General features: G+C 47.7%; 1 protein-coding gene across 1 annotated transcript; it reads right to left on the bottom strand.

Annotated features, from left to right (window-relative positions):
- Positions 1-2356: 2356 nt before the first annotated feature.
- Positions 2357-7083, bottom strand: Sox4 (SRY-box transcription factor 4). The gene has a single exon (XM_059263235.1). It carries the CDS (start codon positions 6359-6361, stop codon positions 5039-5041), a length of 1323 nt encoding a protein of 440 aa, XP_059119218.1. The 5' UTR covers positions 6362-7083; the 3' UTR covers positions 2357-5038.
- Between the last annotated feature and the right edge of the window lie 9393 nt (positions 7084-16476).

Raw genomic sequence — 16476 nt, 5'->3', positions numbered from 1 at the left:
TATTTATTTGTTTGTTTGTTTGTTTTTCTTGGCACTTCAGGGGACTCGGCTAGGGACTGACGTGGTGACAAGTGTCACTGATCCACATTGCTGAGTGAGCACCACAGGGCCTGAAGCAGTGTCTTAAATACCAGAGAAGAAAGCTGGCCACAGCTCACTCTTTTCTGCTGAGCCACATCATCTCAGTCACAGTAAAGTGGCTTTCTATGTCTATTTTGCCTTGTGCAGCACATACCCCTGCTAGGAAGCACACGGCATCATCCCTTTAAAAAGTGCCCTGTACCAGAGTTCCTTGTTTTCTTCATGGTGCTGGGAATGCAGCCCTAGGCCTTGAGCATGTTAGTCAAGTGCTCTACCCCACTTACACCCTGGGCCTTAGGATTCTTAAAGTAAATATTGAGGAGGCTGGAGGGATGGCTCAGTGGTTAAGAGTATGGGCTGCTCTTCCAGAGGACCTGGGTTCAATACCCAGCACCCACAAGACAGCTGACAACTGTCTGTAACTCTAGTTCCAGGAGATCTGATACCCTCACACAGACATATAATTAGGCAAACAGCAACGCAGGTAAAATAAAAATAAATTCTTAAAAAAAAAAAAAAGAAAGAAACTATTTGAAAGCATCTGCTCTTCAATGGAAAGTCAAGGGAAAAATAAACAAGATTGTAGCAGGAAAGCCTAGAAAAAGACAAATATTCAAAGAGATGTATCACTTTAAAAATGCACAGGGTTCATTTATATTAGGGTTTGGATGTTCTGGGTCTAAAGCGGGGGTGGGGGGTGGGGGTGTGTGGAATAAAACCCTAAGCAATCCTATTATCTTCACCACAATGATCAAACATTAAACTTAAGGATATTAAATATTATTTTAAAAAAGAAACACTTACAATGCCATGTTGTTGCAGGGTCCCTGTGTGGGGTAAAATGGCATTTTAGGGTCCATAACTCAGGGGGTAGAGTGCTTGCCTAGCACCCACAAGGGCCTGGGTTTAATCCCCAGTATCATACACACCCACCCTCACACAAAAAGGTATTACTACTCTAGAATATCCAGTATATAGAAGCTTATGTGAGAAAGGTGGAAACCGAAAGCTGCCCCTAAGAGAGGAGTGATATTAAAGCAATATTACTATTTTAAAGGGGGAATTGCTTTTTAAAAATTTTTATTCTTTGAAAGCTTCATGCATGTCTGCTGTGTATTTTAATCACAGCCACCTCCCAGCAAATGTTTTTTTTTTTTTTTTTTTTGTTTTGTTTTGTTTTTTTACTGTGCAAAAACCGCTTGCAGTGCTGGTCTCCAGAAGTCTTTCAGCTGTGATCCCAGGATGCAGGGCCCTTGCCTACAATCCTCAGAATAAGGGGATTATTTCCAAATGCTGCTTGTTAACCCTTTCTCTCCAGGGCTGAAAAAACTAGGAAATGTGGGAAACACACATTTTTAAGGGTGAACATTTGGAAGGGGAAGAGGACTTCTGTTGGCTCGTGGAAACTGTTGATCTCTAAAATAAACAAGAAATCCTGATGGGCCTTCACACTCTTTTTCCACGCAGATCTCACTACTCCTGCTTCTGATGCTTGTAAGATCTATACAGTCTCCTACTTTGGGTCCTATTTCAGTTGAGAGGAGGGAAGCTATATTTTACTTACGGTGACGCCCATGCTGGGCGTGGCACAAGATGGAGCGTTTAAGGCCATATTAACTTTGGTTCTTCTGAAAGCAGGCCTCAAGTAGTCCAGTCTGACCTTGAACTCATGATTCTTCAGCCTGGCGGTCTCTTGAGTGCTTGGATTATAAGCATTTACCACCACACCCTACCAACCTTTGCATTTGAAGGGAGGAACCCTCCCCCCCAAAGCCTAACAAAACAAGCCTAAGTATTTTTTTTTTTTTTTTTTTCATCCTGAAACTGGCAAAGGCTCTCTCCTCCAAGACCTAATCATTTAGCAGACTTATTTGTTCTTGGTCTGTGGAAAACCGATCTTGGCGTGTAAAAGAGATGGCAGCTTCAGAAACACAAAGCAAAAAATAAATGTAAAAAGCTCAGCCAGCCAGGTTGCACTGCGAAGCCTGCCCCTCCCCCTCTTTGAAATTTCCAGACAAAGGGTGCTTGCTGATGTGTAGTAGAGGCAGAGAATTCCTCGAAGGCGTGCAGCGGGTTGACACATACACGTGGCTGACGCCATCACTCGGGGTCAGGCCTGCCAAATCTGGCCAAGAGGAACTTAGTATTTGTCAATAAGATGGCATTAACGGGCTAGAGAAGTCACGAGCTCCAAAGCCACGGCAGACCAGCAGTCTGCATCGACAGGGAGGTCTCGGGGCTCGGATCTCAGGCACAAGAATGACAAAAGTCAAGATTTAGGGTTCAGTTCCAGCTGATTTTATTTCCTTCTCAAAAAAAGTTATTTACAGAAGGTATATAGCAACAACCTGACAGGCAGTGATGGACAGAATTAGCTGGCATGAATTTTTTTTTTTAAATTTTCCTTTTTTTTTCTCTTCCCCCAAACATTGCTTTTTTTTTTTTTTGTGGCCTTGAATTTTAAGACAAATATTCTACACGGCATATTGCACAGGATGGATGGCAAAAATAAAAAAATAAAAAAAAAGTTTAAAAACAAAAACCCTTAACGGAACTGCCTCTTAAAAGGCAGGCGTCCTCGTGCCTGTCATGGTATATTAAACATACATACACACAATCTTTTTGCTTATTATAATACAGACTTAAATGTACAAAGATGTTTTCCACTTTTTTTTCAATCTTTAAACACAACAGCTATAAACCTGAACACATATGCTATCACCATGCCATAAGACTAAAACAATTATATTTAGCGACAAGTAGAAAGGATTAAATAGTCAAATACAAGAATGAAAACGCAGTACATAGTGTCGCGAACTCAAATCGGCATTTAGATAGATCCAGTGGTTTAAACGGCACGTTTTTGCTTATAAAAAAAGTGCAAAAAAGATGTGGTTTACAAGTTAAAGCTACAGAATCCCTTTTTGCTGTGAATGCCCCAGTTTTAAAGCCTCTGGACAGAACAGCAATTCGTTTAAAAATCTGTTTTTCTTAAAGCATTATGGTGCTGGGCTGAACTCTCCTCCCCATCTTATGAGACCGGGGGTCGAAAGGTGGAAACCGGTGGCAGGTTAAGGGATACTGTCACTTTAAGAAGCCTGCAGATTGAAGTGTAAACATGGAGAAACCAGGGGCTGATTTTTTCAAACTGTGTGAGATATTAACCAGCCACCCTATTATAAAAATCAGGAAATCCAAACAGCGATTTACACCGATTAACACCCCCTTTATATATTTTTTACAAAAATACACTGAGAAAATAATCAAACGTTTTCATCTCTCTTGTCTTTTTTTGTTTTTTAAAAGTGTCAAAAGTCTACATTTAAATATAAAAAATTAAAAGTTAAAACTCTAGCCCTTCAGTGAAGGAGACGTAAAATGGCGTGGGTAACAACACTAGAAAAAAAAATAGAAAGAAAATAAAAGGAAGATAAAAATAAAGAAATGAGGTCAAAAGACAAGAAAGCATAAGAAAGGGGGAGAAAAGGGACAAAATAAGAAAACTGTTTGGCCAGTATAAATACGTCCACATATAAAATGGCATCTGATTACATTTACAAGGAAAAAAAAAACAAAGATGGAGCGTCCGTGAGGGGGTAAAAATAAACGGGTCTTCTCAATTACACCTATAAGGAACAGACACACACGGAGAAAAAATTTGGTCCTGAATTGTGTTTTTTCAAAAGTCCAGCACAGATTTGAGTTGCGTTTGAATCCTTTTAAAGAGTTAAGAATGAAAAGGAGCTGGTGATCGGTTCGTTGTAGGAATCAAACATAGCGCCATCTATCCGCTTTTTATATTATCCTACACTATTTTAAAAACTGCTCAACAGTCTTATACAGAAATCTTCAAAAGATAGACAGGATAACATGCTATATTAACCCCACCAGTGAAATAACTCAACACCATCACGATTCCCATTAAGAGAAGAAAAAAATCTCTTTCCCCCCCAAAACCACTCCGCGACCCCTGGACCACATCCCACAGTCTCCTGTCCTCCCGCCGGCTCTGGGTAGCCTCACCTCTCCGATTTTTTTTTTTTTTATTCTTTATTTTTGCACAGACCCCAGGCAGAGGCCCGGGGACCCCAACTCCCTCTACGCTCCAGGTCCTTCTGAGTCCCCAACCAGGCGGCTGTGGCTTCCACGAGGTCCCCATGTTCATTTCCGAGGCTGGCCTGCTGCTCCCTGCACATCTCTGGCTGCAGGGACAAGGAAGGAAAAAAAAAATCCCAACCCGGGACTTCGCCAGCGTGGAGTCTCTCCATGCCAATGCTCCCCCCAAGCCCAACACAAACGCCATGGCCAAACGCATCACCCCGGTGCCTTCTGTCTCCATTGCAGAAAAAGAAAAAGAAAAAAAAAATACAAAGAAAGGGTGGGACGGAGAGGGGGCGCGCTGGATTTCCCCCCTCCTCTCTTGACCAAGAGGCAAAATTAAATTCAAATAAGAAATCACCAAGGTGGCGAAGCGAGAGGGGGCAAGATTCCTTCGGTCTCTAGAAGCTTAGCTCGGCTTCTTTTCTTGCTGGGGGTGCAACCAAGTCCGGAAGCTCGTTGGAAGGTGAGTGGGGGGAGTCTCTTCAAGCAAAAATGGGGAGGAAACTCGAAATAGCTTTTTTAGCCACCAACAACATCAATAACAACAATAAAAGGTCGCCTCCGTCTACTCTCCGCCTCCTCCTAGTCCCCAGCCCTGGAAGTGGGGGATGGGAGCGCGGGTCCACTACGCCCCCGCGCTCCTTCTCCAACGACGGGACGTGGTCGAGGCCAGCCCTACGCACTTTTTCTTCCTTTTCTTTTCCCCTTTCTCCTTCCATTCTCCATCTGTTCTTTTTCCTCTTTTTTCTTTTTCTTTCTTTTTTTTTTTAATTTTTTTTTTCGTTTGTTTTGCTTTTGTTTTCCTCTCTCCTCTCCTGCCTCTTGGCCCTCCTTCTCTCCGGCCCGCGCGCTCCCTTCAGTAGGTGAAGACCAGGTTGGAGATGCTGGACTCCAGCCAATCTCCCGAGATCATCTCGCTCACCTCGGGCGTGCAATAGTCCGGGAACTCGAAGTGGGAACCTGAGCCGGGTTCGAAGTTAAAATCCAGGTCCCGATCGAGCGCCGACGAGGAGCTGAAACTGCCCAGGGACATGCTTTCAAAGTTTGAACTGGGATTCAGGTCGAGCAGGTCGTCTTCGAACTCATCGTCGGACGACGAGGAGCCAGAGGAGGAGGACGACGACGAGGAGAGCGACGAGGACGCGTGTGAGGGCGCGCTGGACGGGGCGGGTGAGGCTGCGCGCAGGCTGGCGTAGCCTCGGTGGTCAGCTGGCGAGCGACCGGCGGCTGGCGATGATGCTGCACTGCTGCGGCCGCTCAGGCTCCGGCCATCGGGCGAGCATCCCGGGCCTCCATCCTCGTACAGCCCCAGCGGGTCGCTGGGGTCGGCGCCTGCTCCCAGGCCCCCGACGGGGGACGCCGAAGCGCCTAGGCTCCCGAACAAGTAGACGCGCTTCACTTTCTTGTCGGCCGGGTGCTTGGCAGGGGTGGCCAGCGCGCTGGTCGGCGAGGAGGAGGCGGCCGGGGTGGCCGCGCTGGGAGTCCGCACCTTGTAGACTGCCGCGGGCTCGCCCAGGGGCAGCAGGGCGGCCTGCTCCGGAGAGAACGATGCAGCCGCTTTGCCGCCGCCCGCCGGGACGAGTTTGGCGTGGGGCTTGCCGACCGCGCTGCCCGCCACCTTGGGGCCGCAGCTCTTCTTGGGCGCGGGTTTAGAGCTGCCGCCCGCGCCACCCCCCGCGTGGCCGCTTCCCGCGTGGCCGCTGCCGCCTGCGACCTTGTCGCCCTTCTCCCCGGGCTTGGCTGCGGCCGCCGATCCCGCGCCCGCGTTGCCCGACTTCACCTTCTTCCGCGGCCGGTACTTGTAGTCAGGGTAGTCAGCCATGTGCTTGAGGCGCAGCCGCTCCGCCTCCTGGATGAACGGGATCTTGTCGCTGTCCTTGAGCAGCTTCCAGCGTTTGCCCAGCCGCTTGGAGATCTCGGCGTTGTGCATGTCCGGCGACTGCTCCATGATCTTGCGCCGCTCGATCTGTGACCACACCATAAAGGCGTTCATGGGCCGCTTGATGTGGCCACTGGGCGTCTTGCACCAGCTGGGGTCGTCCGCCTTGCCGCCCGTGGACGCGGTGGAGCCAGGCGTCGGGGAGGACGCGATGCCCAGCTCCAGGCCCGCGCCCGAGTCCGAGCTCTCCCCGGCCAGCAGCGCCTCCGTGTTCTCCGCGTTGTTAGTCTGCTGTACCATGGCCCCGGCTCGCCGGGCGCCCACGCGCGCTCACACGCTCGCGGCGCGGTCGCCGGGCCCTGCGGGCTCCCCGGGGCGGAGACCAGGGTCCCCCGAGCGGCGCACGGGCCAGGGGCGGCCGCCTCCTGCCGCCGACCTAGAGTCCCCGCGGCCCTCCGTCCTCCCTCACCGCTGCAGTGCTCCCTGCGGGCGCCGAGGCTGGAGCCGGCCACAGCTAGGAGTTTCTCCAAACGTTGATGGCCCGAGTGTCTTCCAAATGCAAGTTTCTCGCCGCCTCCGGGGCAAGTCTTCCCTCCCCCCCCTTCCCTGAAGCAGTCGATTGCAGTTCACGAGAGCTCGCGGTAGCTCAGGAAAGCGACATCGTCTCTAGCGCCTAAGTCCCTTTCCTGCAGTGCAAAGCCAAAGCGACTCTGGCTCCGGGACTCTCTGTGGGCGGAATCGGCGCTGAGGAGTTGGTGCAATTATTTTGTTGCAAGGTAGGAAGCCAAGAAGCTTGCATGCAACAGACCGGCATGAATAAATGTATGTTTCTCCCTCCCTCCTGCAAGAAGGGGAGCTGGTTACCGGCAGAGTTCTCCCACTGCAGACTCTCTAAGAAAGAGCGTGCAAGAACTGGAGACCGGGAGGGAGACGGCCCTCTTCCCCTCACTCTGTTTCTCTGGCTGCAGCTTAGAGCAGACCCCAATTCCGCCTCGCGCTTCTTTATCCTTTCGCAGACAGCCAATCAGCTGCTGTAACTAACGCTTCCTCGTGCCAAGCCCCTCCCCTGTCCTTCCCATTGGCTTGGAACCCGATGCAATAATAATCTCCGCGTGCAATGAGAAGCTCCAAATCTGACCTCATTCCAATTTACAGAGCAAACTTTTTAAAAGGGCTAGAAGTACAGCTGAGATTTCTGCTGCCTCTTTTTTTCCCCTTTTGCTGGGCGCGCGCGTGCGCGCGCGTGTGCCTATATATGTGTGTGTGTGTGCGCGCGCGCGCGCACGCACGCTCGTGTGTGTGAAGAGGATGTTAATGCATGAAGTTATTAAGGGGAGAGACGGAAATGTATTCTAGCCATTATGTTAGATAACAAGGGGCTTGGAGGGGGGGTAAGGGTGAAATACTGTAAATGGAAGCTTTCTGCTTAAAAGCCGAGTGATTATTTTTATTAGTTCTTTTCAGCGCAGGAATAAAGAATCAGCCTTTGGTGCAAAATCTCTTTTCTCAGCTCCTTCTTAAAGCTAGAGATGTACATGGGGGGAGCCACAACAATAAATCAATGGATATTGAAAACCATTAAGAAAGTGGTACCTAGACACCTGTCATCACAATTATTTTAACAACTCTAGGTACAGCACAGACGTTGGTGTATTGTGTAAATCCCTTCAGGATGCTATCTGTGCTGTTTGTGAAAGGCAGGGAATTTTTTTTTCTTTCAGTAATTGCTTACTCTTTTAGCCAAACAGAGGTTAACTAGTTATTTAATGATTTCAGCTCCCCTATAAATCCTGGGTAGCCCAAACAAGGAGATTTTCCTTGAAATGCTAAGGCAGTGGTCCATAATTACCTCAATAAGAGACTTTGTGTGGTTTTGTGTAGGGCGATCATGGTGAATACAGGACGGGAATTGACTTTACTTTCTAAATATTTGTTTTCCACAATTTCCAAAGGATAGATGGGTTCATTATCTGCTCTCCTTCCCTTCAGAGCGTTCCGTCTTGGTTCTTTCTTACCCATTTTCTCCCGTGTGTGTGCGTGTGTGTGTGTGTGTGTGTGTGTGTGTGTGTGTATGTGTGTGTGTGTATGTGTGTGTTACTTGAAGCAAATGGGCCTGAAAGACCAAGGAAAAGAGAAAGGGGTCGCAAAGGCCAGTGGGGCTTCTAAACCCATTTCAAGCCCCTTGGCTGGTCTTTTTTTCTGGGTCTCAGTTGTTCTCTTCTGTGCTTTGGGAACCCCATGAGCTTCTTTATAGAAGGCTGTTGTTGGGGCTCGGTGAGTGTGTGATTATAAACCACTGATGTGTGTCCTGAGCCCTCTGTGAATTCTAACACTCTTTCCTTGGTAATGCAAATGCCCCTTCTTGTAAAAGCAGCATGTTGTTCAAGAGCTAAGATGGAATATGGTCCCTGATGGTGGAAAAGTCATCAAAAACCCCATTTGGTGGTCCAGGTCTGTTATCTTAGCACCTGGGAGATGGAAGACCAGGAGTTCAAGGTCATCCTCTTCCACTACTTAAGAATCCCAGGACAGCCTGGGCTACATGAGACCCTTTCTCAGAAACCTAAACATGCGCACACACACATGGCAGGGAGAAGGTGCCTGGGTATTTAGAATATAGAATAACTTGGCCATATAAATCACTCTTTTCCCAAGATCTGAAAATTCGAATTCTAGTAAAAACTGACCTTTCTTAATATGATAAACTGATTTTTATCAGGCCAGTGGCAGACAGAGGAGTCCAAATTAAAGTGAGTTTTGGATTCATAGCAAGGCAGTGCCAGGTGGTCTATTTCCACTTAGCTTGTCAGACTTTCAAAGTATCCAGGCTGGGAAGAGGCCTGGGGTGTCAGAGTTAGACAGTTACTGGAAAGAACACCCTATGGAGACAGCTGATCAGGACTAAGACCAACCACAAGCAAGAATGTTTTTGTGGGTAAAAGCAAATAATTGTTTGACCATTTGCTACTCATCATAGCCCTTCTTATTCCCAGAGAATGAAATCCTACAATAGCATGCACCTCCCCCTACCCCCCCCAAAAAAAACCTTCCGCAAAGAAAGGTACTTTGCATAACAAAGGCAAGGCTTATATGCTTTTTTCTGGTACGCACAGATGCATGTCCTGAAAATACTATCAACCTGACATCTGAATTATTCTAAGAGATCTCTTGTCTATGAAATCAACATTTTCATTATGATAAAACAATAAATTTATTTCTTGTAGAATCTGTACTAAATAATGTTTGATAATTTGGCAAAGATGAGTGTTGATATAATTGATGGTATTTCCAATGGTGTAAATCAGCTATCATAATTACACTCATGCCTAACAGAGATTTTATTTAAAAAAAAAATCAAAAAAGTAGTTCCTGGCTTGATTCTTTTGTTAGATGTATTAAAAACAAACAAACAAACTCAACAGACTTTAAGTTGTACTGTTATAGTATATGCCACCAAAGGAGAAAAGACCTTTAAGAAAAAAAAACATTTTAATTAATTAATTAATTAATTAATTTTGTATTTGAGTGTATTACCTGCCACTGGGCATAGATGGAGGTCAGAGGACAGTTTGCTAGAGTTGGTGCTCGCCTCCCACTTATCTGGGTCCTGGAATTGACCTCAGGTTGACAGGGTTGTACCAGCTGAGACAATTCACCCACTGGAAAAAGGCTTCCTCACCCCTCTCCCCACTGCCCGAGTATAAGATGCCCCCGTTTCTACGTTTCTCTTAGAACTGGTGAAATACAGGTTGGTCTCTTCCATTGATTTTTATTACACAGTTACAGAATATAAGTCTGTAGAATATATACTGAGTGCTTGGACTTATCGAAGTGGGACTGTTTTAATTCTTAGAGTACTTAGAATGTAACAAAACTTGACAAATAGCTTTTAATTAAAGACATCTTTTCAAGAGGGAAGTACACATGCATCAGAATGTATTGGGCTTAATACCAAATAATGGGAGAAAGATTTCTGTGTCTCATTACCTAACTTCCTAAGCTCTGTAATCAGTTCTCCATTACTGAATCCCTCCATTCCCCCAAATACCAGCTCTTCAGTGGCCCCTAGTCAGTACTCAGTGTTCCCTCTGCTCTGCTTGGAGCTGTGTGAACAGAAAGCCAAGATCGTTGTGTGAACAAGTCCTGCCTTAGCATAATCAACTAATGGTCTTTACTGGAAACGATATTAGACCGTTCACATTTTGAATTAAGGCAGATATTTATTTTATTCCATTAAATGCAATCCATTTGACACGAAAGTGTACTATTTGCTAACTCATTTCTCTTGCCCCTACACACCTGCACAACATAAAACCCACATCCACCAAATGCTATGGGGTATGGATGGAAAGATTTACCTCCACTGCTTAATGTGTTCCTATAGCACAGACAGGGGGAAAACCTGGATGGAAATTGGTTTCACAAATCTGGCTTGGCATTATTTTTCCAACATTTCTGCTTTGCTTTGGCTGTAGAAACTGTGATTGTACAAGCTGGTCTGGCTTGAGTATTCAGTTCAAATAAACAGAGGTGGGGAAGCACTGTTAATTTTGTTGACTGGAAAGTGCTCTGGGAAACTGAATGCCATCAGCCTCATTTTCAGTTTCACACCGAAAGAACTCTTCACTCAGGCTGATTTTGCTCCCCCCCACCCCCATGCACTCCATCCTTGGGGCTGAGGAAGTTGTATTGAAACTGGATTAGGAGAAGACTATTGAAACATACTAATTCTTGAACTTTTGGTTGTGAGCCTTAGCCTTTAACGTCTGAGCTATCTCTCCAGCCCAATATATTTAATTCTTATTCGAAGAAATATTAAGCAAGATAAATGAAACCTGTCATTTATTTTCACTGTCAGAATACACAGAGATAAGAAACATTTATTTCTAATAATTCCATCACTTTCTCATCCCTCATAACCAGCAGGCTCAAGTCATCTCTTCATACCCATGCCAGTCAGTGTCAACACCTTTTTCCTTTACTCTTGAGAACACGCAGAAAACGAGTGTTTGCACGGGCCACATAGATACAGAGCATTAACTGGGGCTTCTGCTCGGTTTCCCTAGACAGGCCTGGCACACCCACCTAGATCTGTGGCGCTGCTGAGTGCAGACAACGCCTCCCGATCCGGGAGGAGCAGCCGCCAGGTGGCAGCGCTGAGCCTGCCTGAGCCTGCAGCAACGTGGGAAAACGTGGGGAGATCCAACAGTCTCTTCCTGGTCTCCCGAACCAGTTAACCCCCAACGCTTCGCCTTCTCTAGGAAGTGGTTCAAGGGACCAGTGGGAAACAGGGTGTATTGGTGAATTCTGGGCATTTCCCCCCCGTTTGTCAAAGTTTAGGGTAACCAACCTCTTCCCCCCTGTTTGCTTGTCGGAAAGCCCCAAGGGCTGGGGAAGCCGAGATTCTCGGCTTCGGATCTGGTAACCTCACTCGGGAGGTCACGGGTGCCCGCGCCCTGGTCATCTCCCTCGGGCGGGAAGGAGCAAGAATGCCGGTTCTCCGCCAGCTGCGCGCTCCGCTTCCGAGGCGGCAGCGACACACGGCGCATGACCATAGGATTCCCAAAGGCCATCCTCGCTCCCGAAAAGAAATGGTTTCCGTGGCCCGGCACGCCTCGCCGAGCGCAGCGACAGGGGTCCTGCCGGAGCTCGCCTGGGACTCCCGGTGCATCGGCCGAACCTAGCCTTTCCGTGACTCTTACAGAGAGGAGCTAAACTGCGATCGACTCGGGCCCGCGCTTTTCGGAGGAAAGCCTTGCCTACTGTAAACGTGGCTCGGGCGATGCTCGCAGCGGCGTCTCAGCACTGCCTTCCGAGGAGGGTCACGGCCAGGCAGGCGCTGGTGACACCCCCCCCCCCCCCCCAGGCTGCTTCAGCTCCTGGGCCTCCTTTGAAGTTGCAGCTCGAGCAGCCACTTCGGAAGCGGGTGGGGTGGGATCCTGCCCAGCCCCTCCCTCGTTGCGCCCCTCCCCTTGCCGCCAGCTTGGACCTGACCGCTGGGGCCCAGTTCCGCCACTGACCGGAACCGACAGCCATTTGGTCCCTTGGAGCACTCGGGTACCTAACAGCCCCTCACCCTCCGTGAGCCTCTCCTGAACCAAACAGTGCACACTCAGCGTCCGGGACTCATGCTTCAGCTCCCAGGGGACCGGTCCCCGCGGGAGGGGCAGTGCACCCGCAGCGGCCCAGAGCTCTTTCCTAGAGAACGAAGGAACCGGACACTGTGCTCCCCACCCACAGGTCCTAGCTCGATTGGGAAGGTTGAGGTGTCTCTGTCAGTGAGTTCACAGGGGACCTCGAAGGCACCCCAGAATGCCAGGAGCCCTTCCCGGGGGGGCGTGCCCTATGCTCAGGGCCACTGGGAAGATGGATAACCGAAAGGCTGAGCCCCTGAGCTTCGTTCCTCCGGAGCTGAGCCTGTTTTCTTCCTGCAGCCTCCGAAAACAGGACCCGGAGTCCTACTAGGGCATCCCCTCCCAACCCTGGCGTGCCTCCCCTGTCGTCTCCCTCTTGTATTCCTGGTCCTCGAGCCCACAGCCAAGTAAAAGCAATTACAGTTTGGAATCCCAGGAGGCAAGCAAATGATTTCGCTTATGAAAAGAACTGACTAAAGTAGAGTTCCCTAAAGGTTAGGGAACGAGGGAGCCGCCTTGGTGGCTGAGAGACGGGCGGGCGGGGACGGAGGGCATGCCGCCGGAGAGTGGTCCACGGAAGCCACACAGTGTCAGGGAAGAGGGGAGGAGCAAGAGCAAAGGCGCGCACGTCGCTGCAGAGGAGGAGCAGGCGATCGCGGAGGCTGCCAGGTGATGGGAGTCAGAGGAGGGGAGAAGCGCGCACCCCACCGGCAGCTGGCCCGGCGGCGGGCTCCTCCTGGCACACGAACTCTCCTTTCCCAGCCTTTCACCTCCGGCTTCCCGCGCGTGCTGACTGCACCAAGACGCACACGGCGCTGGGGGCGCTCGAGGGCATGGGATGGGCGGGGTGCGGCAGGAACCAAAGAGCCCTGTGCCCCACACCGCGTAGGGCGTGCTGCACACCTGGCACCCGGGACTCACCATCTGTTCAGAGCTGCCTCCTCGGCCCTAGGGTGTGGCCTGGGGGATAGATAAGAGTACTTTGTGGCAGCGACGACTCCTCATCAACTGCCACTTCAACTGCCAATCAGCGTCCTGAGTGCCCTACTCTGTGTCTCCGCTCAGCTTCAGAGCTTCCAGCTGCAGGTCTCAGGCACCACATCATCTGTTCTGCTCCTCTGCAAGCTACAAGAGAATCCTGTATATGCTGTAAAATAAGTTCACACCGAACCGTAAAGGCAGAGGCAAAGTAGCCTTTGTAAAGAGGCACATTTGGGGACCAAGAGGAGGGTGGTGTTTGTTCGAAGAACCTAGAATAGAAGTTCATGATTTTTTTTTTCTAGCTAGTTCCTGAAGCATAAAACTCCACGGGCTGTTTGTCCCCAGCTCACAGTGTACAGATAAAATGAAAAACAATTTCCAGTCGGGTGTGGTGGTTCACACCCTTAAATCTCAGCACTTGATTGAAGTAAGAGGATTGCCACGAGTTGAAGGCCAGCCTGGGCTCACAGAGTCAGACTGCGTCAAGTGAGTTACATAAGAAAGTTTATCTATCTTGTCAAGACAAATAACTGAAGGCTCATCCTTGCAACACTCAATTTAACTAAATTTCACAAACATCATGTGAAATATCTCCTTGTTGTACAAGTGTTGAGTCACTTGTTTTTTGAGACAAATTCTATTGTAACCCAGGCTGGCCTTGAACTATGTGTAGCTAGAATGACTTGAAACTCCTGATTCTTTTGCCTACAGCTCCTAAGCACTGGGATTACTGGCTTTGCACCACCATGCATTGCGTGATGTAATTTTAAATGAAAGAAAAATTATGTTTAACATTACCTACTATACATGAATTTTAAAAAAGCTACATAATGCCCAATGTGCCATACATTACAATCTATGTAGTATATAATAAAACCATACATTTCAAATATGCATAGTGCTAGGCACGATGGCTCTTGCTTGTAATTCCATCTGGGAGGCTAAAGCAAGGTGATCACTGAGTTGGAAGCCAACCTGGGCTAAAAAGTGAATTTGAGACTAGATCCTGTCTCAGAACAAAAAGCCCAGCCAACCAATCAAACAAACCAAAACAGGGCCATCCAGATAGTTCAGTGGGTAAAATCATTTGCCACAACAAGGTTGATGACTTGAGTTTAATCCCCAAAGCCTCCATAAGAGAGCTAGATGCAGGGAGTGTAATCTCTGCACTCGTAGGAGGCAGAGAAAAGAGACTCTCACCCGGTTGTGAGCTGCGGGGACAGTCTAACCTGCAGTACTAAGCGCAGCAGGAAAAACAACAAAGACCCTTCGTGAGAGCTCACTCCCTAAAGTTGTCTTCTGACTTCCACGCCCACACTTATGGCACACGTGCCCACACTTATGGCACACGTGCCAACACATGTGCATGCACACACATGCGCACATGCACAGAACAAATGTATTTTAAAAAGATTAAAAAATGAGTGTACATGATGAGGTTATATTTTCCTGGAACACCCAAACTGTTCACATTTTCCAAAACTGTCCTGGGGGAGTTCTACCATCCAGACTTGAAGTTTGCACTATAGGTGCCAGGCAAGTGCCAATCACTGAGAATTCTGCTGATACTTGGAGTTCCCACATTGGTAGTGGACATGCTCGAGTCTTAATAATCCAGGATCCTGGCAATGGATCTTTTCCATCACTGACTCTGGATTGGTCACAAACTTCCTTTGGCCATTGGGACATGAGTTACTATAAGGAATTTGCTCATGATTACAGAGGCTGGTAAGTCCTTAGACGTTGTAGACTTCAAACCCAAGAGGACCAATGGCATAATTCTAATAAAAAAGCAAGATAGAAACAGTGCCCAACCCAGAAGACAGTTGGACAAGGGAACTTACCTCTTACAGATATGGGAGAGGACCAATTATTTAATTCTATAAGCCTTCTCACCCACATTAGGGAAGGCATTCTGTCTTACTCAACCTACAGATTAAATATGAAAGTCAGTCCAAGATATGCTCGTAGATACTTCCAGAATGTTCCAACAAATATTTGAATACCTAATGGCCCAGTCAAACTGATGAATAAAATTAACCATCCCAGTTACCAATAGTCCCAATCTTAGAGACATAGTTGTACTCAAGGACGGCTTTTGTGCCCTGGCTGAATAAGTAGCTAGGCAGAAACGATATGTTGGTGGATCTTCAGCCCCTCTTTCTTATGTTTTACCCCTCAAACTCTTGAAACCCTTAAATAACACCAAAACTCAAATAATTAAATTTACCCCTTAGAGTAAAACATACAATATTTAATTAAAATAGGCATTAGCCAAGAAAGTATTCTGTTGAGCTATTAAGCATTATAGCTGCTGGTGAAGTGCACGTGGGTGCGTGCGTGCGTGCGTGCGTGCGTGCGTGCGTGCGTGCATGAAGTTGATATTGGTATCTAGCTAGCTAGCTTGTCCCAAGGTTCTCCTAGCTCTTCCTGCTAAGTGCTAGAATTATGGAAATACAGGTGGCCATCATGTCTGCCTGGACTTCTACATGGGTGCTGGGGATGCGGACTGGTCCTCACCCCTGCGGTCCTCATACTCACACACTATCTGCCTAGTCAAGTTCATTATTGCTTTTCCTATATGTTCAAGTAGTTTTGAACATGCACACAAGGAATGAGGGGAGAGGGGAGGAGAAATTGCTTTGAGAAAGGATGGTTTGGGCACATTGCTTGGTTAAACAGTGTGGTGATGATACACCAGAAGGTTAATATGTGCTGCCCTCTTTCAGCATATTGCTTTAATTTCTTAGGACTGGAAAGTCCCTGATGTTAATACACGAGATAGTATCACTAAGATTACTTAGAGCTTAAGGTATGTTACAGCTTAACTCAGGATACAGCTTTATTTTTCATGCATGTGCCTCAAGGGGAAATAGTGTGGGGGAGGAAGGCTTCCTCAGGAAGCTCCATACCATGTAATTGAAGGCTGTTCCTCACTGACCTTCCTTTAGAGGTGAATTTATCACAGTCATGCTTGCCTGTTGTGTCTAATAGTCCAAACAGAAGTTCCTAGCTTCTCCAATTTGGAGCTTTAAAAATAGAATAGTGTGGTTGGGGATGGTGGCACAGGCCTTTAATCCTAATAGCGTACAGGAAGCAGATGCAGGTGGATCTCTTGTGAGTTTGAGACTAGCCTGGATTACATAGAGAGTTCCAGGACAGCCAGGAAGATATAAAGATACTCTGTCTAAAAAAAAAAAAACCCAAACAAACAAACAAAAAACCCCAAATAAATAAATAAATAAAAATAACAATGTCATGTTTGTGTTCATTAGCACTCCTGCGTTTGCCTGGACAGGA

Source organism: Peromyscus eremicus, chromosome 5, assembly GCF_949786415.1.
Source record: "Peromyscus eremicus chromosome 5, PerEre_H2_v1, whole genome shotgun sequence".
Lineage (NCBI taxonomy): Eukaryota > Metazoa > Chordata > Mammalia > Rodentia > Cricetidae > Peromyscus > Peromyscus eremicus.
The sequence above is the reverse complement of the archived record's forward strand: the minus strand, read 5'-3'. Positions and strand labels throughout refer to the sequence as shown.